The 25452-nt window shown below is 38.4% G+C and overlaps 2 protein-coding genes and 1 long non-coding RNA gene across 3 annotated transcripts in view; 1 reads left to right on the forward strand and 2 right to left on the reverse strand.

The window, feature by feature from the left end:
* The window catches only part of LOC141441809 (proton-coupled zinc antiporter SLC30A2-like), a 30479-nt gene extending 27887 nt beyond the window's left edge, over positions 1-2592 (reverse strand). Inside the window, exon 1 of the mRNA XM_074106680.1 lies at positions 2263-2592. Within this exon, the coding sequence (XP_073962781.1) occupies positions 2263-2394 (132 nt within the window). The 5' untranslated portion in view covers positions 2395-2592. The remainder of the gene's footprint in view (positions 1-2262) is intronic.
* An 883-nt stretch (positions 2593-3475) lies between these two features.
* Sac1 (phosphatidylinositol-3-phosphatase SAC1) lies at positions 3476-20028 on the reverse strand. The gene is made up of 14 exons (XM_074106681.1): positions 19911-20028; positions 18741-18835; positions 17591-17709; positions 17210-17302; positions 16301-16432; positions 15311-15419; positions 14161-14276; positions 13336-13560; positions 11950-12117; positions 10584-10787; positions 9952-10119; positions 8725-8826; positions 6500-6636; positions 3476-6082 (listed from the first exon to the last, which is right to left on the reverse strand). The coding sequence occupies exons 1-14, from the start codon at positions 19946-19948 to the stop codon at positions 6004-6006; spliced, it is 1785 nt and encodes a 594-aa protein (XP_073962782.1). The 5' UTR covers positions 19949-20028; the 3' UTR covers positions 3476-6003.
* A 3996-nt stretch (positions 20029-24024) lies between these two features.
* Positions 24025-25387, forward strand: LOC141441443 (uncharacterized). The gene is made up of 3 exons (XR_012452798.1): positions 24025-24083; positions 24445-24528; positions 25241-25387. It is a non-coding gene; the product is annotated as an uncharacterized lncRNA (long non-coding RNA).
* Positions 25388-25452: the final 65 nt, after the last annotated feature.

Consider the following 25452-nt stretch of genomic DNA (forward strand, 5'->3'; position numbering starts at 1 on the left):
ATACAACATTACATAATAGATTTGAGAAGCATGTCTAAAGTCTAAATTGGTGGAGCCTGATAAAGTAACTTGCGTGAACAAACATTAAACACCATAAAAACACTTCCTCGCTTGGTTGCAACTAAATTCATTATTATAAGTTTAAAATTAGCTTGCAAATTGCGCTAGAAGTGTAAGTACCTAACCAACAAAAATTTGGAAAACCCCCGACTTTGTCACTTTAAAGTTTAATATCTCAAAAACGACTGAACCGATTTTGATAAAACATGTCTAAGAACCATCGCTAGAAAACCTGCTTTCAATTAAAAAAACAATAACGGCTCGGCTGCTTTCGGTACCGATCTTAGTTTCGGCAGATTTTTTGCTCTTCTTCAATTTACCGCCGACACTCACCAAAACCAAAACCGTATTTTCGTTCGGGTAGAGATGGGTAAATCCGGATCTGAAGATTCAAAAGACTCCTTTAAAATCTTATCGACTCCGAGGAGTTACTAACTCCGACCAACATATGGGATCGAGCGACTCGCGATCGGCAATTGAGCACTCACTTCACTTTCGTTCAATCACATCAGATAGGATCGAATATGTGCCGTCCCACTCACGCTAATAGCATTTATTAAGAGAGGAAGAAGGATAGCATGATACCAATTTCAGAGCCGCTCCCCGGAGACGGTTCGCCAGTAGTAAGTATCCAAGCAGTATTGCCAAATTAGGGACTTTTTTTTGCTAGAAGTGACGACTTTAGCTTAAGTCTTAGCGACCAAAAAAAAAGATTAATGTCAATTTTAAAAGGAAAAAAGACAATATAAATAAGTTTATTTTAAACTAAAAAATGTTCTGAAGAAAACCCTTGGTTACAGAACTGAAAAAGTCGTGTAGCAGCTGATAGAAGGCAAATAGGTGGATAAGCCGGAGGGCGTCAATAAAAACTGTGTGCAATATTTAAAATACTTAAATTACCTTCCTGTGACAACCGTTAAAGTAGAAAGGTCATTTAGTTATTTAAAATAGTTTTTTTCTAATCAACATGAACGACTGACAGCCAAATCTATTGAACAAATTTTAATCATTTATTCAGTATAATTTGTGAATTATAATATGTAAAGTTTAAAATACTTGTGTATTTGTTTTTTTGTCAACTATACTTTGCCACAAAATTGCATGTTGATAACGATCACTATTTGTAATTAATATTGCATTTCGGGACTTAATCAGGGCTACTATCTATTTTAAGTCCCTGTGTACTTCACAAAGTACAAATCAATTGTAAGAATAACTGCCGAATGTACTTGGTGGAGTCCAAATTTTTCAATGAAATATGAACTTTTAATTTATGTAATTTAAAAAAATTTAACCATGAAACTTAGAATTCTCGCCTCGGTCTGTAGAATGTATGATAAAAAAAGTCAGGACTTACAAGGATAAAGTAGAAATATCAAGGTAATAGCTAATAGCTTGTACTATGGATACATAGGCAACACAATGGATAAACATATTTAAATAGATAAATACATACTTAAATACATATTAAACATCCAAGACCCAAGAACAAAGATTAGTATTATCCATACAAATATCTGCCCTGGCGGGGAATCAAACCCGGGACCTCAAGCATCGTAGTCAGGTTCTCTAACCACTTAGCCATCCGGTCATCAAATAAATTGTCAAATAAGGTCGTAAAAAATTGAATGTAGTTGTGATTAAATCCCAAAATATTAGTTATGAGGGAAAATAGTGAACATTGAATAATTACTTCTCATAAGTTTCAAGTTAATTGAAACCATAACTCTACATAAAAATAGGTATTTCTATAATCAACAGAAATCTTTTTATCTTGATAGTGTTGTAATAGAGCCTAAATTTATAACCGGACTATGTTTATATTAGGATAAGAATATTATACTTAATCAGTAATCAATCATAAATAAAAATATTGATTGTGTTTATCTCAAGGGAAACTTTAATTTAAGTACAATCCAGATAAATTCAATAATTTACTGATAACTTCTAACATTATTATCTAAACTGAATACTCAAATGAACCTTAAGCTATAGGAAGTCCAATTTTATTTAATAAATAAGTTCAATTAGAAATAACAATAGCTGCACAAATAATTTAGATACTTTTATTTAATAAAGGCATATAAATAATTAAAAATTCATTACAAAAGCCCAGTGGCTTTCAGAAGAAGGAAGCAAAAATAAATATGTTACAAAAATACTTGTTTTCAATTAGGTCTTATAAAAATGGAATAGACTTACCTCGGACAGCAAGGGTGCTCTATCGAGATGCTCGGAAGAGGCAAAAGCCGATTCAAAATACACTTCATGCCCTCCCGAATCGTATCGGGAGCTGCCTTCGTCCCACATCCTAGCCTCAGGTTCATCAGACATTCTGGCGCCTCACGGTAAAAAAAACTGTTCACGTCATTGTGTCTTAAAACTACACTAATACAAATAAGAAGATATACCCTAAGGTATATTTATTATAATTTAATTGAATAATTCACTGAGCCAAAGGAGTTATTGCGCTAAACTGATAATTCGCGACGATATCACGACTTTTGTCCACTGTTCCCAGTCAGCCAGCCAGCCGAATGATTTTAGTTGACTTGTCAAACTGGAAATGTCAGTGTCAGTTTGCTATTTTTTTTACGAGTTCAAACGGCAGGCAAAGGAATCTAGCTCACACAGCCACACCGAATAAGGCCTGTGCTAAAAATCGTTGTTGGTTTAGTTTTTATATGTAGTTAGGCCAACGAGTCCCGAGGCCGTATTGCCTCACGTTTCTGGCACTCACGATCGCATACAAAAACTGTCATTTGATTGCGATCGAGAGCGTCAGAAAAGTTGGGCCATACGTGGGCAATACGGCCTCTGGCCCCAGCAATGTAAAGCCATAGCAAAGCTCATTCTGGCTACCTTAAAAATCTGTCCGGTAAACAATCGAAATTTGTATTGCGACCAAATTGCGACAAATGTAAAGCTACGTTATTAACTTTCGCACGAATACAATATGAACGACGAAGAACGAGATATTATTGGATGACATTTTTTAACGATATAATTCTGTTTGACGTACATTTACCCAAGGCTCGCTAGCCAAACTGTACAGTCGAGTTCATAAACTTCTGAGCAAACATTTTATCAAAAATATGTGAACATGACTCTTATTGTTAATGTTAACGGCGTAGAAGCGTGTTCAGACATTTTTCAAAAAATGTTTGGTTAGACGGTTGCGAACTCGACTGTACCACAACCTTTTATTTGTATAAAATGAAAACCAGATCAGTAATAAATAATAAAAAAAATAACAAATCGAATGACACCCCATTCATCAAACAATAGTGGAACTTGTTCTGCGGAACACAATGATTTCTTTTCTGTAGTCTGATAAAAGACAACCTGAGACAACTGAGAAAATTAGTTTGCCTAGAGACGGAACAAAATAACAACACCTCTACGATTGAAACACTTTAATTAATTAAATATTTATTTATATCCTTTTCCATAAAATTACGACCTAAAATTATTTAATTAAGTTAAATAATCACTAGATGGTGAAAAAAAAACAGTATAATTAGGTACTATCAAACACCGTTGTTGAATAATATTGTTAAATAAACATTTTATTGCAGTCTTTTAGGATATCTTTGAACTTTTTTTTGCCACTTTACGTGGCGAGCGAGAAGGGTATAGCACAATTCTAGTTCAGTTCACAATTCAGTTGGACTTGGGCTTCTGGTGTTGCCTTAGCCTTTTTAACTAAAATTTGTAACGTTCCCCTGAACTAATATCAAAACGAAACCGTCACGCAGAACACGCACACAACTAAACACTTCCCACAGCCAATGTCCACATTGTCTGTCTTGGCAGAATGAGAAGCAGGCGCTGCCATCTCTTGAAATTCCAAACGTTCGTACTATATAAGAAAATATTGTTTCACAGTTTTATCAATTTGGCTCAGTTCAAAGTAAACTTGGAAGAAGTGAAACAAATGTACAAAGCAGTATTTAACAATATTATTCATACAATCGGAGCAATAACAAAACGCCGTCGCGCCCCTCTAGCCTCACCCCACACCATGCCATCACAAGTGTTTCATTATAAAAAAAATACGTCATAAGATTTTTTTTAAATTATATGCGGCTAAGCCGCTACTTTAATTGTTGGCTTTAATTTGACAGCATTAAATTGCCGTCAGTTTCATTGCAACCATAAAAAATGGTATTTGAAATTACTGCGTGCGTATGCAGTTCAGTAAAAAACAATAAATAACGAAACACCTGGTGCCTGGTCACTGTTACCCCAAATCATCGGCAAATATAAAAATTTAAATACTTAGTTTAATAAATAGGTGATTCGTAAGATACATTCTTTACAATATTTCCATTCATTATAAACATTTGAACGTGTAAAGAACGAGGTTTTTAACATTAAATAGTAGGTAAAGCAGGGTCTTCAGAACTTAAATCCTTGAAAATGCGAACATTTTCGAAAAAGGCTTTATATTTTTCTTGATCATTTTGCTACATATATTTGCTCACTGGTTATATTAATCTACATGTTCCTCATCTTCCTCATTAAAAAAAAATACGGGAATAATTAAAAAGAAAAACATAACTTGCTTGCCTCCAGCGCGTTTTAGTTAAACAATTGCTCAATTAGCAACCTTTTTCGTTCGCAAAACTCGTTTATATGGCTACTGGAGACCCTGCTTTAGTACAAAGATTTGAATAAATCGAATGTGGCAACAATACCGCAAAAATGGCATCGCTGAGCTGAATGGCAATGCCCCCATAGCATGATGTGAATGAAAGAAAAAAAAGAGCTGACAAATAATTGCCAGAATATAAAACACGTAAGTACGTAGTCGCAATATACCGGAGTGCAGCGGAGCTACTACGAAATTCGAAAATCGAAGTTCGTGTCGTTCCGTCCTTCTGATACTTATAATTGTGAGAGGGATGGTACGATACAAACTTCGATTTCCGAATTTCGGAGTAGGCCCTCAGCGTAGTCATCTCATAATAGTAATAAAATTTCAGAATACAGAATGCTACTAAAGCTGAGCAAGGATAATAGCAGCGCAAGTTTTACCTCAATGACAGTTTCGTAATTTTCGAGGTGTATATATACTTTGATAAAAATGTTGGTTGATTTTTTTAATAATAAAAAAAATGGCAATATTTCGAAAAAGAATAATTATTTTGTTATGGTCAAAATTGCTTAATCTAATAGATTACGAGCTGCTACAACAGTGGTCTTAGTTTTGCCGTTGGTTTTAGGATACAATGATAACTGGACCTATTTTTATTTTGTAGTAAAATATTTAGTACACAGCAGAGTTGCCACTTAATAATTACACTTGAAAAAGCTAAAATATTTTTACTAATAAATACACATTTCACATTCAACAGTAAGACAACTGGACTCAACAATTATGGAATGATAATAATTAAAATCAGTTCAATAATTTGGAAGATACTTCAGTGAATTTGTACATAAAGCTTAGACTTGAGTTGAAGTTGCATTTCATATTATTATAAACGTTAGGAAACCAGTATTCGGATGATTGCTTTGGCGTTTCAACCGTATAAACCTTTGTAATATCTCTAGAATAGGATGTTAGTGAGAAGGCGTACACTAAATTGAGAACCCAATTAAGGCGCGAGAGAAAAAGGAAGACATGGGACGATCAACATGTGACCTCGCACCAGAACCGGTATCGTTAATCATCAACCGATTTTTTGTTTCGAGTTCCGAAAGAAATTAGCAAACTAGTTGAAATGTATACTTTTTGTAACGCTTTCATCGAAGCCAATGGGATTATATTTTTTCTATTTGTTAAATTAAGAGGTTGAAACACCAAAGGTATTGGTTAGTCGGCCTGCAGCTCACTGTGGCTACGCCGCGGCTTGGCGTGTGGCTGTGGCGCGTTTCTGTGGCGTGTGGCTGTGGCGTGTGGCTAAACGACGAGGACTACGAACGGCGAATCGTCGATCATAACTGCGGCTGGGCTCGGAGCGCGGCCAGACCGCCGGCGTCCAGGCGCGGCCAGTCCACGAAGTCTTTGCCGTTTCTAGAAATAACATATTTCAGTACACATTTTAATTTTTTGTACAAAGATCGCCGAAGCCGGAGTACTCAAACTCAGGCCCCCAACCCAAGACACAGGTCGTAACCAGTTTGGGGGTCAGAATATTTGACTATTCTCGGGACTTCTCTGTACAAACATTCCATACTTATTGAGCATTGTACTTTGTTTCAAGTTGATTTGTACAATAAATCATTATTAATTATTTTATAATTATCATCATCATCCCAGCTTATATATGTACGTCCTACTGCTGGGCACAGGCCACTTTCTCAGAATGAGACAGTTTGGGCTATAGTTCCAATGCGGGCCCAGTGATTGGGAACTTCACACAAAGTCGGGGGTTTTCTAACTTTTTGTTTGTTAGGTTATTAAATACACTATATATCCCAATGTACTCACTTGACTATGTACGCGAGCGTGGCGCCCACGCAGGCGCCCCAGAACATGAGACAGAAGAGCACGTCGCTCGTGTAGCGGGCCGGCAGCGCGGCCGTCGCGCAGAACATTGACATTGCCACCAGCAGCACCGACGGGAACTGGACACGTTACAACAGCGGTTCTTAACCTTTTAATTAGCAGGGACCATTTGACAGGATTTCTGTCTTGTCATGCACCACCAACTGTTTGATGGTAGGTAATATACGGTAAAAGTATAATTGTAAATGAATAAACGGTTGCGACCGTTACTTGACTGGCGCGCCGTTTTGCCAATTCGTTATTGATGGCTTCGTGGACCACTTCGAGTTCTTCCAGGGACCACCGGTCAAGAACCACTGCGTTACAACAATCAGTGGGGCTTGGCTCGTTCCTATACTCCATTTTTTTAGCATTAGAAAGAAGATAAGCGATCTTGACGTCATTTTATTGAAAAAAACTTTTGAAAAATATGTCACAGCAAATATGTAACAATTAAATAAATAAATAAATATCACGGGACAATTCACACCAATTGACCTAGTCCCAAAGTAAGCTTAGCAAAGCTTGTGTTATGGGTACTAAGCAACGGATAAATGTAATTATATAGATATAGATACATACTTAAATACATATTAAACACCCAAGACCCGAGAACAAACATTCGTATTTTTCATACGAATATCTGCCACGACACGGGAATCGAACCCGGGACCTCAAGCTTCGTAGTCAGGTTCTCTAACCACTAGGCCATCTGGTCGTCAAAATTAGCAAGGTATAAGGATCATTTACATTATTTTGGTATTATAAGTAATAGTTACTGGACTAAAAGAATTTCTTTGCTCACCCGTTTAGTTTTTAGTAGCAAAGTAACGCCTGATTCAATAAATTATGTAATATAGTTACTGTTTTTTTAACCTCGTAAGTCCCCGTGTACTTCACAATGTACAAATCATTTGTAAGAATAAATACCGAATGTACTTGGAGTACGACTTTTTCAATGAAATGTAGACTTTAAATTTATGTAAGTAATTTCCAAAATCACATAACTTTGATTTCTCGCCTCGGTCTGTAGAACTATGTATGATAAAAAAGTCAGGACTTACGAGGTTAAAACGATCGTCAATATTGTTTACCTTATTACTAATGTTAAAAAAAAACGAAATACCTATAAATATTAAGTGGCCCGTTGAGGGGGGAGTGGGAAGGTTTATTTATTTATGGTACGATTACATATCGTAAATAACATAGTGAAAAAAACATTCTTAGTATTCATGCATGCACATCTATTTTGTTAAATTATCAAATGCAGAGAACTTGTTGTGATGAATTTGACTATTGAATCTTCCAATGAGGCTGGCATAGTCTAAGCCTCAAAAAAAAAGAAAAAAAAAGTATCTAACAGAAAATAAATTCACTAAGCTTACTGTTAGCAGAGGTCAATGTAATAGGTAGTTTTGTTTTTTATTTTATGTTGGAAATAGTCGTTCAGCCATTTTCTCTTGCAACTGTCATGTAACGCAGCGTGTTAAAATAAAATCGTTTGTGCATTTATAAAACCATTTGTTTTACTCATATTTCATCAGGTTATGGGCCCAGCACGCTTCCACTGCGCCGCTCTGCTTTACTGGAGCGGTATTTTTTAGGCCACAATTGGCGTATGTATAATAATCATTTTTAGGTGACTAGTTTGAAATCAAAATTTTTTGGGTGGCTGAAGTTATGCAGTCCGTGCATCAGGCAAAAGATGTGTTTGAATTCCGTCCGGTGCGCCTATATTTTCCCTTTTTATTATAAAACTAGCAAACCCGGCCGACCCCTGCCCGAAAAAACACAAATTATGATAACATACCAACAACAGCGCCATCTAGCGGGTCCAGTTTATTTAAATACGTTCTTTAATTTTTGGGGAGAGTTTACCGTATTGACGGGATGAACATAAATGTTTGACAGTTACGGAATCCACGAACATTTTGTATGGGAAAATGTTTTTTCTTTTATTTTATTTATTCGTCAATTTTCCTTTGTTTTTATTACTTATTATACTATCCCTGACGAAGACAAATCCAAAAACACAAAATCATAAAAATTGGTCCAGGGTTCTTGAGCTCTAAATTGTGTAACTAACACGACTTTGTTTTGTATTATAATAATAGAGGTATAGATAGATGTAAAGATAAGCAAAGGGAGCCCAAGCGGCGGCAACTCACAGCGATATACTTCCAGCCGCGGTCTCTCCTCAGAGGACAGAGCGCAGTGTTTCCCTCGCCTTCCACTATCACGTACTTGCCCAGGAACAAATCAATGGAATCCTGCAAAACAATCCCTTTTATTACAAGCTTTTTATTATTTAGTTTCACCTGTCCCGTTGTGTCTGTCTGAATGTAGTCAAATCTTGCAAGTTCAATTCGACCAACTTTCAGTAGTCGGATTGACTTCAAATTTGGCATACTTATGTATGTAAATTGCGTGACAATACAATAATCTGGTATTGACATCCCGGTAGTCCAGCCAGGATTGTCTCCGCAGGACGAAACTCCTCAACGGATAACGGCATCGACTTGCAATTTAGTACGGAAATGTAGTTTAGATAACAATGCAAGTACAGTCAACAAAAGAACAGTCGGCAAAAAACAGCTTGTATTAAAACTGTCATTTTTAACAAAAACTTATTTCAAAAGTTCACACATAACACATAATACAGATCGATTCACTAGTGCTGGCACGGATAGATTGAACGAGAATAATGTCACTTAGATATTTTTGTAGGAAAATGACAGATGCATCACATTTTCACATTTGTGTGAAGTGTATTCAAATAGGTAACACACAGATACTTTCATTCACTCATTCAATCCATTCGTGCCAGCTCTTATGAATCAACCTGTACATATACACTACTATTTTTTATATTTTACAAGAATAATTAATTACTTATATAATAAAACGAGAATGTTATATATTAGATTTGCAGGTGGTAGGACCTTGTGCAAGGTCCGCCCGGATTGCTACCACCATCTTGTTCGCTAATCCTGCCGTGAAGCAGCAGTGCTTGCACTGTTGTGTTTCGGCGTGCAGAGTAAGACAGCCGGTGAAATTACTGGCACTTGATGTATCCCATCTTAGGCCTCTAGGTTGGCAACGCACCTGCAATCCCCCTGGTGTTGCAGATGTTTATGGGCGGTGGTGATCTCTTACCACCAGGAGACCCACTTGCTCGTCTGCCAACCAGTTGATTTAAAAAAAAACAATAAATAAATGTTGTTAAGCATACAATTCCCAAGGGGTAGGGGCAGCTGCCCTCCGCTGTCCCTGCTCCTAGGTACTACTATGATTTCCTTGACAAAAGTATGGGATGTCAACATGACATTAGTAGCACAAAGGTTCCACCCTGAGTCATGATTCAATTTGTTCGACTGTACGCCCACGACACTTACCTGTCTGAACCCGTCACTGAAGTTGTTCTTGAAGTATCTAGTGATCGAGTTATAGCCGTCCCGCAGCAGACCGAGCCGCGTGCGCTTGCCGGTGCGCGTAAAGTCCGTCTTTAGGGCTCCGGTGCCGGAATACTGGACGGATATCATGTCTGCGTGGTCCGCCCACACCTGGGAAACAATACCATCATTGTCAGCCGAAATACGTCCTGCTAGACACACTTCTCCCAAAGAACGCCACAAGGGCAGGTCCCGCCATGCAGGCAGGTCCTAAGTCGCTGGCTCCATCAGACTACAATCTTCAACAGTCCAGCTCGTGGGGCACCTACGCTTCGTCTTCCGGTACGTTGCTGCCTTTCAAGAACACCTTCCATCAGTACAAATGGAATGGGCAAAGAAGAAAAACGTCTGTTGGGTAGCTTTTTCACACTATACGAACGGATAAATAATCTTAGTCACGATGGTACTAACGTGATACTAACGGTAGTATACTCGTAGATAAAAATCAGCGACATTTTTTTTTTCAGGTTTTCAGTCAAGATCGGCTGGACTATTCCGCAAGTTGATACCGTGCGCGCTGTAACTGGCTGACTGGAGATTGAACTCAGGGCCTGCTTAATAGTCAAGGTGCTGACCTCGTTGAACAGCGCGTCCAGCTCCGCAGTGTCTTCGGGCGGCGTGACGGCCAGCAGCCGCAGCGCCGCCGCCAGCTGCCGGCGCGCCAGCAGGCTCTGCACGACGTTGGTGCGGTCGAGACAGTCCACGCAGTTGGTGCGGAACACGCCGCTCTGGCGGAGCAGGACGCTGCCGCCGCGGGATAAGAAGTAACCGAACTCCGTCTGCGGACAAACAAGTCAGCGTGATCACGGTTGTGTTTACATCTACAGATCAAGATATTTCTAAGTCCAATGGCCTGTACATGTGTGACAGATAAATGTGTTGCCGTCTCCGTCTATTCGGTCAAAACAAACAGAGATGGCATCATAGATGTCTATCACATAAAGTCTGAAGAAATGTGAACAAACATTATCATACTTGTTCACAATAGTAGATTGATAACCAAGGGTAAAAAGTGACCCATTTCACCTGAGATATTCTCACTTCGTTCGAGCGCCAATAGTTCGAGGGGAAATGGGTAATTTCACCCGAGTTAGACACTCTACTTTTCATTTCGACTGTGAGGAAAGTAAAATACTACAAAAAAAAAGAGAATAATAATAAATTGAATTAACTTATATCCAACCTCCAACGGTACCTTTTCGACCTGGCCACTTGCCACAGCCGACTATAAAAAAAATCGAGTTGGTCACGACCAAGGAGCTTATATATACAAAACTGGAGGTTGAACGCCTAACGAAGAAGTTTGACCTTTATTACTTATTTATATGATCCATCTCTTTCTTTCACATTTCACGAATGACTTTAATCTCTTTCTTAACCTAACTAAAGAAAGAGATGGAATATGTACGTGACGTAATGAAGATCAAATTTCTTGTTTCAAACGGATGTTCGGCGTTCAACCTCCAGTGTTGTATACATATAAACTCCTTGGTCACGACGTGCATACAGATGGCCATGCCGAAACGTGAAAAAATAAAGTTTCATTGACGTAACTGAAATATCTGAGACTCCGTGGCTAATCGAAAAAAATTTAAAAAAAATTGCTTTCCACCCTAGAGATGAAAACGCAATTTTCCACCCGGCTATCTACCCATGAAAATTAAACTTTCCGAACAGGAGAGATGAAAAATAATAGGAGACCCCGGTATAAGAACCACACTTACACAACACTCAACAAACGGCGGGTATAAAACGGCGCCTTCAGCCCAATGCAAGTCAAACCTCATCCCACTTGTAGTTGCTTTTCCCCGGTACCTGTTCGTGCGCTATCCTATCGACGAGCACGGTGAGCACCCCGCGGCGCTCAGCGTGTCCGTCCAGCCGTTTTACACACACACACACACGCAGCACACACAGACGCGTGTTGGTATCCGTGGGTACCTGTTCGTGCGCTATCCTGTCGACGAGCACAGTGAGCCGGTCGTAGCGCATCCCGCGGCACTCCGCGTGGAAGTCGAACGGCTCGTAGCGCACGCCGGGCAGCGCGGCCGCCGCCACCGCCGCCCGGAAGCCGCGCTCCAGCGCCTCTTCCTTGCCGCACTGGTCAATCTATTGACACGTAACTTAGTTAAACTACAAGGTGTATCATTGTATATTATGCAAAAGGGTTCAAAAAAGGTGAGGGTGGTACAGTCACCACACCAGCAGCAATATTTTATATGCAATATCTGATGCAATTTTAAATATCTGATACGAATACAACTCTATTTCCAGGGCTGGTAGGACGTGTTGGATATTTTTGCGCGCTCCGATGTAGCGGATATTAATGCAGACGACTGTCCCCAGACGAGATATTAAACTGGTTCCAGACTGCACTCACCAAATTGACCAGCACTTGTCTCCCATACCGCTATAGCTGGTCCCTCAGATGTTTGATGTATGCTGTGTCATGGTCCTCATGGGCCAGGGTACGGGTTCAGTTGCACCGTGAAAAAAATATTGAACTGGTTCCAGATTGCACTCACCAGATTGACCAGCACTTGGCTCCCATCCTGCTGCTGCTGGCACCCAAAGGATTCGTTCATTCGGCCATGGTACCTACCGCCTTGGGAACGATACTAGACTGGTTCCAGACTACACTCACTTGGCTCCCATCCTGCTGCTGCTGGCACCCAAAGGATTCGTTCATTCGGCCATGGTACCGCCTTGGGAACGTTACTAGACTGGTTCCAGACTACACTCACTTGGCTCCCATCCTGCTGCTGCTGGCACCCAAAGGATTCGTTCATTCGGCCATGGTACCGCCTTGGAACGTTACTAGACTGGTTCCAGACTACACTCACTTGGCTCCCATCCTGCTGCTGCTGGCACCCAAAGGATTCGTTCATTCGGCCATGGTACCGCCTGGGAACGTTACTAGACTGGTTCCAGACTACACTCACTTGGCTCCCATCCTGCTGCTGCTGGCACCCAAAGGATTCGTTCATTCGGCCATGGTACCGCCTTGGGAACGTTACTAGACTGGTTCCAGACTACACTCACCAGATTGTCCAGCACTTGGCTCCCATACTGCTGCTGTTGATCCCTCAGATGCTTAGTGTACGCTGTAAGATAGTCCTCATGGACCAGGGTACAGGCTCACTACCCTGGAGAATTTTCTAAAGTGGTTCTAGACTACACCCACCATATTGACCACCACTTGACTCCCATACTGCTGCTGATCCCTCAGATGCTTAGTGTGTTATGTAACATGGTCCTCACGAACTACGATACAGTACAGGTTCGCTTGTACCCTGAAGAAAATACTAAACCAGTTCCAACACTCACCAAATTGACCAGCACTTGGCTCCCGTACCGCTGCTGCTGATCCCTCAGATGCTTAGTGTATGCTGTGACATGGTCCTCGTGGGCCAGGGTGCAGGCCGGCTTGTACTTAATGTTGGGGTACTGCGACCAGAACAGGGGGATGGAGCCCCGCGTCTGCACAAAAGAGGACTTCTCGCCGCCACGCTCTATTATCTGCTCGGTTTCCACGTAGTTGGCTACTTGACCCTGGGAACATTTTTAAATGCGTATAGGGAATCCTGCTGATTTATAATTAAGTGGATCAATTTTTTCTTGTACTTCGTTGCCATGGTTACGTTCTTTGGACGAATGTTCAAAACCAGGAGTTTTTACATGTTTTTACTTAGTTTCACCTGACCCGTTCTCTGTCTGTCTATCTGTCTGTCTGTAATCAAATCTTGCAAGTTAAATTCGACCAACTTCCAGTAGTTGGATTGACTTGTTGGTAATAATCTGGTAGTCACATCTTGGTAATCCGGCCAGGATCGTCTCCGCAGGACGGAATTCTTCAACGGTTAATGGCATCCACTTGAAGTTTGGTATGCAAATGTAGTTTAGGTGGCAATGCAAGTACAGTCAACAAAATGTACAGTCGGCAGAAAAAGCTTGTATAAAATGAAAATTTTACCAAAAACTTATTTGTAGTTAAAATTCATCGAGCGTACATTTTTGTTGTAGCAAGCCCATTATTTAATGGACATATTTTAACAGTTTTCATAAGAAACACACAGACAACGGCACAGAATAACAGAAAAGAAAATGTTGATTGATCCATCTAGTAACTAGATTCTAGTTGAAGGAGTTTACCTCGGGGTCGACGCCGCGCATGAACAGCCTCGTCCCGGCGCGCTCCACGCTCCGCCGCGACACCACCGCCCACGTCAGCTGCTGATCGTTCACCGTCACGCGATTGATCGCCACGACTGATCGCTGGTTAAGGTTCTATGCAAAATGTTCACCCTGTATCATTCACTAGCGCCCGGCCCAGCTCAGCACAGGCGCAACGTTGAAAATAAAGAAGTTCTAGAATCAAGAAACTTCACATTTTTCCCTTTCGTACAAACTACACGGGTCGGCGAAGCCGTGCGTCGCTCGCTAGCTATATTGGGAGGCTGCGAAGTACTAGGTGGGGGTGATGAAATCTATCGCAGCGCTCATGGTGGCCAAAAGTAGAAATAGTTCTGGCTCTGTCATCTGTCATACTCATATGAATCTGTCATTAACAAAGCAATTTGTATAGACTTTAACTACCTAATTTTAGTAATAGATGTTTGTGTTATGATGCGAGGTTGAATTATTGAACACTGTCCCTGTTTTGTTCTTAATTCCGCTACATCTCGGACATGTCCAGCAACAATTTTCCTTATGAAACGGTTTTTGGTTCTATTATATAATTTTACTATTATTCAAAGAAACCACTAAGATAGCTTTATCTTTTCGTTTTACAGTAAAAGTACAACTAAACATGAAGTAAACAAACCCTGACACGAAACTAAAACACACTTTTTGAATAAATTTTACTTACCTCATTTAATTTTAATGACCAAAAATGAATTCACAACCTTTTGTCCACCCAAATCACGGTATCACAGTAATTTTATATTATAAACTAATACGTTATAGGTTTGATTTTTGTCAGTGTCGCGAAGAAATTTCAAAACGTCAGAGCATCAGAGCCAAAAAAGTTGCGGACGCTAGGTGGCGCTGATGTCGTGCACAGAGCCAATAGTAATAAATATTACATATGTAAACTTTTTTTTCCACAATTAGTGGTCTTGTTCTTTTCCTGTGATCTAAAACACGTCGGCTGCTGTAAAACAAACTTTTCAAACCACGATCACATCACGAGACTAGTGTACCGAAACGAACATTCCCGATTGCACCCGAATTTAACCGAAACCAATGGATTGGCGTTACCGTCTAGTTGACGTTGTCGGCCCGTCACTAAAAAGGATACATCCTTGAATGAGGGGCAGAGCGAAGCGCGCGAACTGGGAGTGCGAGTAGTCCCGCAATAGGTGTCCGTTCCACAGGAAGCGGTTGTCGGCCCGGCTCGCTATCGACATCTGCGCGGGGCGTCACCAAAATCAACAGTATTTTACTAACAGGGCCCGATTGCATAACAAAGATTTTTTATTACTATTTATATTCGTCTGCAGACATGTACAGTCACCAGCATTAATATCTGCCACAGCGGGCGTGCAAAAATATCTAGCACGTCCTTCCGGCCCTAGAAATAGAGTCGTATCAGATATTTATGCACGCTTGTTGTGTCAGATATTGGTGATGGTGACTGTACCTACTTTGTTATGCAATTAGGCCCAGGCTGCAGAGAGCCCTTTTGCTAATACGGTATTTGACTATTTTGTATATGTTTTATAAATTAAAACTACACAATGCCTGTTATCGAATAGAAAATCAATTTTTAGCTACCTTTACAAATAACAAAGTTATAAAGGTTTGAAATTCAAGATTAGACAGAGAAAGACATTGCTGCATAGAGAAAAGTGTTTGAGAAAGAGACAGGTATATACATTTTTCAAAAAATCACTATAAATCGAATTTTCTACCGATTTAAATTTACTCTTCGCTAAACACTATCTGTATATCTATATTTTCATAATAATATTAAGATATGGCAAAATCAGGAGTTGTCAAATACCGTATTGTTAGAAAAATAACAAAATTCATATTAAATGCATGGCTACTCGTATTTTAATGTAATTTCTTATCGTAACCCACAAATATTATAAATGCGAAAGTTTGTAAGTCTGTTTGTCACCTCTTCACGTCTGAACCTCTCAACGGATTCAGATAAAATTCGGTATACAGGAAAGCGCAGCTGTGGAAAGTAGTTGTTATCCCAGACGACTGCATAGTTCCCGCGGGATAGAAACAAACGAGTTGTACGTGGACGGAGCTGGTATCAAATAAAAACTGTACGTACCGCGTGAAAATCACCACCGATGGAATGCAACCGCTGCTGCGTGTGAGTGATGTCGTAGCCGTAAGAGAAGTACATCCCGGGCGTGTCGAGCGCCGCGCGCACCATCTTCTCGTACGTTGTGTTGTCTTCTATCTGTGTCCAAAAAAACGGTAGGAAACCAACATGACACAACCGTGATATAGCTTAACAGCAGCGGATGTGTTCCAGATGATGATGATAACAAGTGTAAAAAATAAATAACAAACAGTGAGGTAAGTCTGCCGTTTGATGATGATGATGATGTGATCCTGTTATCCCTCACTAGGGACATAGGGCTCGTAGAAGAGTTTTCCATTTGGCTCGATCTTGTGCGGCTTCTTCCAGCTCTTCCCAGCTGAGACCAATTGAGCCAGCCTCCTTCTCAACTGATCGCCTCCACGTGGTCCGAGGACGTCCTGGCTGTCTTCTGCCAGTAGATTGCCAACAGAGACCCTGCTTGGACAGGTGATCATTCGACCCTCGAAGCGTGTGTCCAATCCATCGCCATTTCCTTGTCATAACCTCTCGGCTTACTGGCTTCTGGTCAGTCTGCCGTTTAGGCAGGGTAATTGCAAGATTACGCTAACAGGAAATATAGGGTAAATCGTCAATTACAGCCCACCTTTCAATAACTGACCACCTTATACTAAAAATGAATTCTATTTATAAGTAACGAGATTTCATTTTAGTATTAGGTGGCCAGTAATTATTGACACCTTAAACTAAAAATTAACTCTTTTTATAGGTGACTAGAATTGTCTAGAATTCATTTTTAGTACAAGGTGGCCAGTAATTGACGATTTACTCTACAACAAAAATGTCCTCTTAATTAACTTACCTGGCATGATACAAAAGTGGAAAATAAAACATATGACTCTGGACTTCACTCACCTGTTTGTTAGTGAGATGTGTAGTTGAACGCGCATATGGAATGATGTCTGCGCCAGCCAGCTGGTAAACATCATGGCCATTTAATTTACCAATCTGAAAAATATAGTTCTTGCTGAATGTGTTGTTTGTTGACCACCAGACATACTAACATATAAAGTTTGTGATAGTGTAAACATTGAGACGGAAAACATAAGATGCGTCTCTAGCCCATGTAGCGCCCGTATGTAATCATTTCTTTAGCGCCCTCTAACAAGCGCGCTGTCAAAATGGAACACGGGCGCAGGTTCATTGAAAGTGCGGCGGCCTTGGGGCTTCGCCCGTCCCTGGATAGGTAAAGATGCCTCCGGAAAGCATAGTAAGGTTTGGTAATATTTATCTTACCAATATTCTGTATTTGGCGACCACCAGGTACAAGCCCGATATGAGCTTGATGGACCCGAGGAATCCACACACAGGTTTGTATGCACTCTCTGGGATTGGGATCTTCACTGAGCCATAATCTAGAGTAAATACATGGATTTTAGTATGAAATAAAAACAAGCATTGAAAAAATATACAGTTAATTACATACTCCTTAAACATTTTGAATGTCTGCTGATAAATATTTGGGCATCTTATTAAATAAATGTGACTGTGCCCCTGTGCGTGTGTATGCGTAACAAACACTCATTGACACTAAAAAGGCTGGACAGATTTGGATGAAATATAAATAGGGCGCTGGATGCAATGCCATTTGGCACTAGACTTTGACACATAACATGGTAAATTGTATTTTAAATCTCAATCATGGAAATTGTATAGTATAGATATTGCTCAGAGGGCAATACTTATTTCTTATTAAATTTTGTCAAAGATTACAGCCTTAATTACTTCAGCACAGATAAGATAAAACACAATATGTAATATTTATATGTTAAGAATTGAAAACAGTATTTAAAGGAGTAGAAATGAAATGAGGGGAGCCACTTTCTTTGTCAATATCTTATTTTTGTCATAAAATGCTTGAAATCAAGAAGGTACTAAAACTGTTGCTACAAGTGGCAAACAGTAGAAAACCACTGTACAGCAAGGGCAACAAGATTCTTATTGCATAATTATATTATTAAAAGTAGACACACTTAAATTTCGTCAAGATCTAATCATATTTATCTTTAAGCAGAGGCCTTATTTTCTAACATACTTGGAATCACAATTGTTTTCACCATTTCTTTCTGCCACATGGTATAAGATGAGGTTAGAAAGAGACAGTGAATGCGATCGCAAGCATCAGTGCGTTAGACAATGCTTCTGTTATAATAATACAATACAATGACTCTTTATTGTACAGCAGAAATAATAAGCGATACAGAAAACAGATACACAGAGAGAAAATTACAAGGTAAGCAATAGGCGGCCTTATCGCTTAAGAGCAATCTCTTCCAGGCAACCTTTAATGCCCATATAATGTGGGTGTAAATTTGCCTTTTTTTTAGGACAGGACAAGTGGAATGAAGTGTAGGTACTGCCAAAAAGTATACAGATTAAACATTACCTTTAACTGATGCTGATCCTGACACTCTATCAATGACGAGAATTTCACTGGGATTTATTGTAGGCTCCAAGTAGAACTTGTCTGATGTTGTGTATCTAAAGAATATTTAAATGGTTGAAAAGAACAAAACCTTCAAAACCAGGGACAAAAACGTACTTGTATTCTTATTAGGGATGGGCCAAATATTTGTTTCATATTCGGTATTCGGCATAATCGGCAGATTTACCGAATATTCGGCTAAATCACCGAACATTTGGCAAAGTGGTACTCTTCTTTTTACTGCATTGAGCCATGCATGAGTTGAGTGTTAAATGTGCTATTTTTATGAGCTACTGTGAGGCTTTATATTTTTGTTGCCACCGTAGCTTTATTTACAATAACAGCAGATAAAAAAAGATGGTTCTTAATTAAAAACAAAATATAAGTATGTAGCTGTTTTGAGATTAAGCTACAGTGATATTTATAATAAAATAATATGTTAATATAATCAATGAGGTCTTTATTGTGAGAAATTAAGCAAGTTTTTGTTTTAATCAAGAGTTGCATGATTAAACATTTCAACAAAAATTAATCATATTTCTAGTTTCTTTTTAGGAATCAATTATGCTAAATATTTGTATTTGGTGAAACCCATGTTCAGCCCATCTCTAATTCTTATCATGAATACTGTAATCTAGTAATATGTCATCTGTCTTCTTAAAAAAATACACATTTATAGTTTTAAAATGCACAGGATGGCAAAGTAAATACAAAATTAAAAAGTATATTGGCAAGGATCATCCATCACAAAACCATTGAAGCATAAAATGACTGAGAAAACACTTATTATAGTAGTTAAATGAAGGTCAACAGTGAATTAACAAGTTAACGAGTCAGGTTTTACATTTAAGCTCCAATTTGCACAAATTATGATAAAATTTGTGCTTCAATGTAAACTTCCAAAACTCTACTGACAAACTGAAATAATACTTGTAACCGCTCCATTTTACTCTGCGTAATGTTCATTGCCTGGAATTATCAAATAGATAGCCAAAATATATAATATAAGATGACTATTTTTTATGGTTTCAGCGAAAACAAGATCTTGTGACAGATGTGTAAATATTTATTTATTTTTATTAACGTAACGTTGTTTCGTAACACATGTAAGTAAATTCGAATATTACTTACAGCTTAATATCATCATGAATTAGTAGCAGGTCTGCCATTACTAATGATTTTCAACGTAATAATTTAATTTTCTATACAACGCACACATCACCCGCGATGGCCAAAGAGTATAATATATATCATTTTCGGTGACATGACATGACAGCACCCAAATTGCTTAGTTTAGAAATCAAGATACTATGTATTTTTCCTCTAGGTACTTTTTAATATTAAAAGAATAATTTTCTTTTTTCTTCACACAAGAAAGGCTTACTTATAAATGCAGTTTAATTTATCTTTTTCACTGCCTGTACTTTTTTCAACGATAGCAAAAGTACGATTTATCTGGAGGCATGGCAGTGACTCCGCCAAGTCGAGCGCAAAACAAACTGCCGCACCATTTTCGATGCATTTTCACGCGCCTGTCTGGTAGCAGTGGGTTATTATAATGGAAGCCTGAAACTGCAAATTTAATAAGCTAAGGATAATTATGATAACATTTAAATTTCATTCATTTAGAAGTGATACCTACTCGTAGGGTTGATAACTAGATTTTAAAGACAAAATTACCTATAAAAAGTAGTGTAGTATCCACTAAGTACTTTTACCGAAAAAAAAATGATGGAACGTGGAATTCCATGAAAGGTCATATTTGAGCCAAATCTACTCTTTTTATTACGTCGATCTCATAGACCTGAATAATTTAAAGACAATTCTCAAATTGTTAGATGTTCGTAACTATTTTTTAAAGGCCAATCATCTCGACATCAAGATTATTATTTATTCACATTTTGAGATTTATGTTTTTAAAGGCCAATCATCTCAATCGATTCGAATATTTTTTACAAGTTTCTTGTTGGGATCTTTATTTCTAAACGAATTACGAACCAAAGTACGCAGACATCATTTCAAACTAAGGGCAAAGAGTAGGCAAAGAAAGAAAATCTTGCTTGTCAAACTATGCGTAAAGGAACGTCGCGACATGTGAGTTTGATAGATAACCTCTAAAAAACTTGGGTTTGTTAAAATTATTTACCATAAAATCAGTTTTATGATAATGCTGGTTTAATTTTAATATTATTTGCAATGGAGGTTCCCGGATTTCCAGGGTTTATCAAAACCATAAATGATGGCGAAGAAGTGGAAGATTTTTCGGAAGAATCCGATGTGGAAGTAGAAGTACGGCGTGTTATTTATTTTTCTATCTAAAAGATAATTAAAGATGTTTATTTTTTGTAAACAAATCCTATATCTATGTGTTTTAATTCTAGTACCAACCATCAAAGCAAAAGGTGAAGAAGAAAGCTGACTTTAATCCGAAGTTTCAATTTGTTTCGTCAGTTGAAGAATACAATAAGGTATTTAACGTTTTATTTTTATTCGTTAAATTCAAAAATATATAAAGTATGATGTTATAATTTCAAATACCTAGCTACCCAGCCACATGTTAGTTTTTTTGTTCTTTTAGAATACATGGGATGATCTTCAGAAGTATGTACGTAGAAATGTAAAGAGGACCATAGACGAGAAAATAGAGAGGCGCAGAGCACAGGCCAAAGTCAGTGGTTCAGCTGGCAATATTGACACAGACTCAGATGCTGATAGCAAAGGTACGACTACAACTTGTTGTTCAACCTCTTTAACAAATTTAGAGAGAGGTTGTCTTATGGTACCATACATCAACTACGGTTTCTATCCAAACACCTTTTTAACAGTATGCCTGTGAAAAAACGCTATAGGTTGGTACTAGGGGTTGGTAACCTGTAGCTCATTCATTGTAAACTGTCAGTTCTTGATTACATTATTTTATTTATGAAAAATTTAAATAGTTGAATCAATCCCTACCATGTCTATTAATCAATACCATATTACTGAAACTAACATTTTCAATGGCTCTTTAAAAATGAAGAAATCTTACAAATTGTAACTTTTGCCTCTTCTATCTCACTTCACTACCTATAGGTACTACCAAAAAAAAAATTACAAAAAAACCAATTTTTTAATTTGCACCATATTCAACTGTCTTTATAGGATAGGACCACCTTCCACCTTTGATTTTTTTAATTTTTATTATTTGTTACATTTTACAATATTAATTTGTAGTATTCAATAAAGCATAATAATAATATGGATAATTTATTTATACTATATTATATAGCCACTCAAAGATTGATTAGTTTGCCTTTGTGTATGCATCTCAATGGTTGCTCATTTGTTTTTGTACAATAAAGGGTTTACACACACACATATATATAATATTGTTAATCTCTAGATGGTGATGTGGATGAACTACAGATATCAGATGATGAACTCCGGAAAGATGAAATCAAAACAAAGGAAAAGAAGCTCAGCAAAAAGAAAAAGCTGAAGCAGGTATAGTTTTGTTTGGTTCCTTATCTTACCTATATTTTGCAATAGGGATGATGACACCATTAAAAAAAATCGAAGACACAACTCCAGTAAAAAACACTTTATTTTAGCCCTGAAAACCAGATTAATTTTCGATTAACTGAAAAATTAGATTTATTGTTGCTTTAAAACAAATAAATAGTTAGTTGATTGAGTGTACAAACAAGTGACGTCATAAGTTGCTATTACCATTCAAACTCTATGGGAGAATTGTGTTTTGACAGCTCATAAAAAGTATGTCAATTGATTGGTGGTGTCAACATCCCTATTGTATAAAAAATGGTAGTTTTAATTTATTTCACTTGGTTCCCATTTGTTTAAGTGAATCTACATTATTTATTTAATTTTTAACACATTGTTTACCTTTCATGCAGTTCTAAATACATTTTCTTTTGTGGTCTGTTTTTAGGGTTCCATACCCAAAAGGTAAAAACCAAAAACTCTATTACTAAGACTTTGCGGTCTGTCACCAGGCTGTATCTCATGAACTGTGATTGATAGTTCGACAGTTGCAATTTTCACAGATTATTGATGTATAACTGTGGCTGCTATAACAACAAACACTAAAAACAGAATAAAATAAATATTTAAGGGGACTCCCATACAACAAACATGTTTTTTTTGCTGTTTTTGCTAACCCTTCATGCGCGAGTCCGACTCGCACTTGGGCGTTTTTTTTTGTTAATTGATGTCATTCGAATTAAACGAGAAACTAACATTCTCAGAAAAAAATATTAATTTCACCTTTCTTTTTATAATTCTGACAAAACATTTGCTAGCTTTGAATTTTTTTTAAAGTAACTTTTGCAAATGATGTAATCGTACAGGAAATAAAAGAAGATGACATTCAAGAAGGCGCCCGGATAGAGTACGACTCTGATTTCTTTGAAGAGCCTCCCCCCTACGATGACCAGGCTTCGTTCTACATGATGAACCTGTCCCGGCCGCTGCTCAAGGCTATCGGAATACTGAACTATGTGCACCCTACTCCGATCCAGGCTGCCACTGTGCCCGTGGCTTTGTTGGGTATGAAAGCTTTATCAAATACTATCCACTAACCGCGGCTGCTTACGCGTAAACCATCAGTTCTAGCAGTTGTATTGAAATTCCGTGATATCGTTAAAATTCCTAAAAATTACACAGGATTAAAATTAATGATAATTTTGGATTTGAACCGATCCAGTGGAAATATTTTTTTATGAACTCTTTTTGATTGATTATCTAATGATTCGCCGACAATTTTTACGCAGATTATTGATTGGCGCTCAACGTTTCGCCGATTAACGGTTCGCCGATGAATTTGTTCGTAGATGTATTGTTTCGCAGACAAAGTTTCGTAACTCAGCCTTTAGCAGACTATTAATAGAAATTCGTTTAGTCTATACTACAACCAAGTACTAGCATTTCGGTTCTATGAGATATTACGAATGAGAAATACCATGAAGTGCAAATTTCGAATTTCGTATCGTGCCCTCCCGCTGACGCTGATATTATTTAATACGAGAGTGAGAGGGAGGGTACGATACGTACTTCGAATTTCGTAGTAGCCCTGGCGCTCGCTACCGCTATTTGGTAAAATATGATTGTGAACAACCTACCACTACCGCTGAAGACGTAAGTCTACTTGTTCTACAGGCAAGGACATTTGCGCTTGCGCGGCCACAGGCACGGGCAAGACCGCTGCCTACATGCTGCCGATATTGGAGAGGCTCCTGTACAAGACCACGGGGAGACCGCGTTACTAGGGTGCTGGTGCTCGTCCCCACCAGAGAGTTGGGTGCTCAGGTAAAGTAACGGAGAGTTTTCTTATTAATACTACCTGGGCTACGTTAATCATGCAATACGAGAGAGTAGATGACACCATACTCTTAAAACAATAAGTCCAAGACGCGACGTTAGGAAAAAAAATAGTTTTTATTACCTTTTTTTTGATATTTTAACGAGGCTTTAGTACACCAAATACAAGAAAAAATTTGACAAGTACAGACAAAGACTATGTCTGCGTCATGGGAAGCCATAGAAAACCAGATTAAATGCTGCTTTGCCCAGACACATTATTATATTTAACGGGTAGGTAATCTAGCTCTGGCTGTAGGCCTGTGCTCTGCAGTTCTATTCCTTATTTTTACTTAGCTGTTTCTTCTAGGTACACGCAGTGACGCGACAGCTGTCTCAATTCACTTCAGTCACCGTTGGACTTTCTGTCGGCGGACTTGACGTAAAATACCAGGTAATTTTTGTTCCTAAGTTCCTTGTAGTGCGTACTACAAGGGAACAAAAAATGAAAAACAAAAGGAAATCTGTCTAAAAAAGAGATAAGACGATAAGACCATGCGTTATTAGCTCATTAGAAATGCGAACCCTTATATATATAATTATAGTAATAATAATTTTGCGATAAATAAGCGACAGTCGCTAATCTCGCGTTATCATAATATATAAAATTCTCAGCGAATAGATCTTACTATGGCGATTGAAAAATGTTCCTCGTGAGTAAAATAAAATTTAGTTTTTTATGGATTCTATGATATGATTAGCGTGTCTCGCTGACATCTAAGCGTCTTGTTTTTTTTATTTTTTGCATACTATCATCTCCTTTCCAAGATACTTGTCATATTATTTATACAAAATATTACAAAATAACATAACCCGAAAAATTAAAATTATTACAGCCAAAACCATTATCAAAAAGTAAGCTGTCTTGTCATACAACCGGAGTTAGCAGCGTAGGTTATTTAACAGAGGGTTACTCTAATTTTATTGAAATAGAGTTTACATCAATAAAGAAATTAATGTTTTTTTTTTGGTGCAGCGACATATAGTGACATATGGTTTTCATATATTATAGTTAATGGACTCTTTAACCCTATAAGGGAATAAGGGACCATTTAAACCCCTTTCAGCTTTACAGGTATTTTGTAACGCCCTTTACTATATGACAGGAAACTGTGCTCCGACGCAACCCCGACGTGGTGATCGCGACGCCAGGCCGCCTCATCGACCACATCCGGAACACGCCGTCGTTCAGTCTCCACTCTATCGAGGTGCTCGTGTTGGATGAAGCAGACAGGTATAGCAACACACAAGGGGTATAAAAAGGTTTATGCAGGGTCGGCAACGCGCGAGTGATACTGCGGGTGTTGCAAGCGTTCCT

The sequence above is a fragment of the Choristoneura fumiferana genome, chromosome 24 (genome assembly GCF_025370935.1).
Source record: "Choristoneura fumiferana chromosome 24, NRCan_CFum_1, whole genome shotgun sequence".
Lineage (NCBI taxonomy): Eukaryota > Metazoa > Arthropoda > Insecta > Lepidoptera > Tortricidae > Choristoneura > Choristoneura fumiferana.

What these genes read in the sequence shown, in the direction of transcription:
- Sac1 (XM_074106681.1), bottom strand. Translation starts at nt 19,948, where the DNA reads ATGGCAGACCTGCTACTAATTCATGATGATATTAAGCT. An exon ending in CACATCTCACTAACAAACAG is followed by an intron (nt 16,433 to 17,209) that starts GTGAGTGAAGTC and finishes TTTTGGACACAG; the next exon opens with ATAGAAGACAACACAACGTA. An exon ending in GCCAAGTGCTGGTCAATTTG is followed by an intron (nt 12,118 to 13,335) that starts GTGAGTGTTGGA and finishes ACGTGTCAATAG; the next exon opens with ATTGACCAGTGCGGCAAGGA.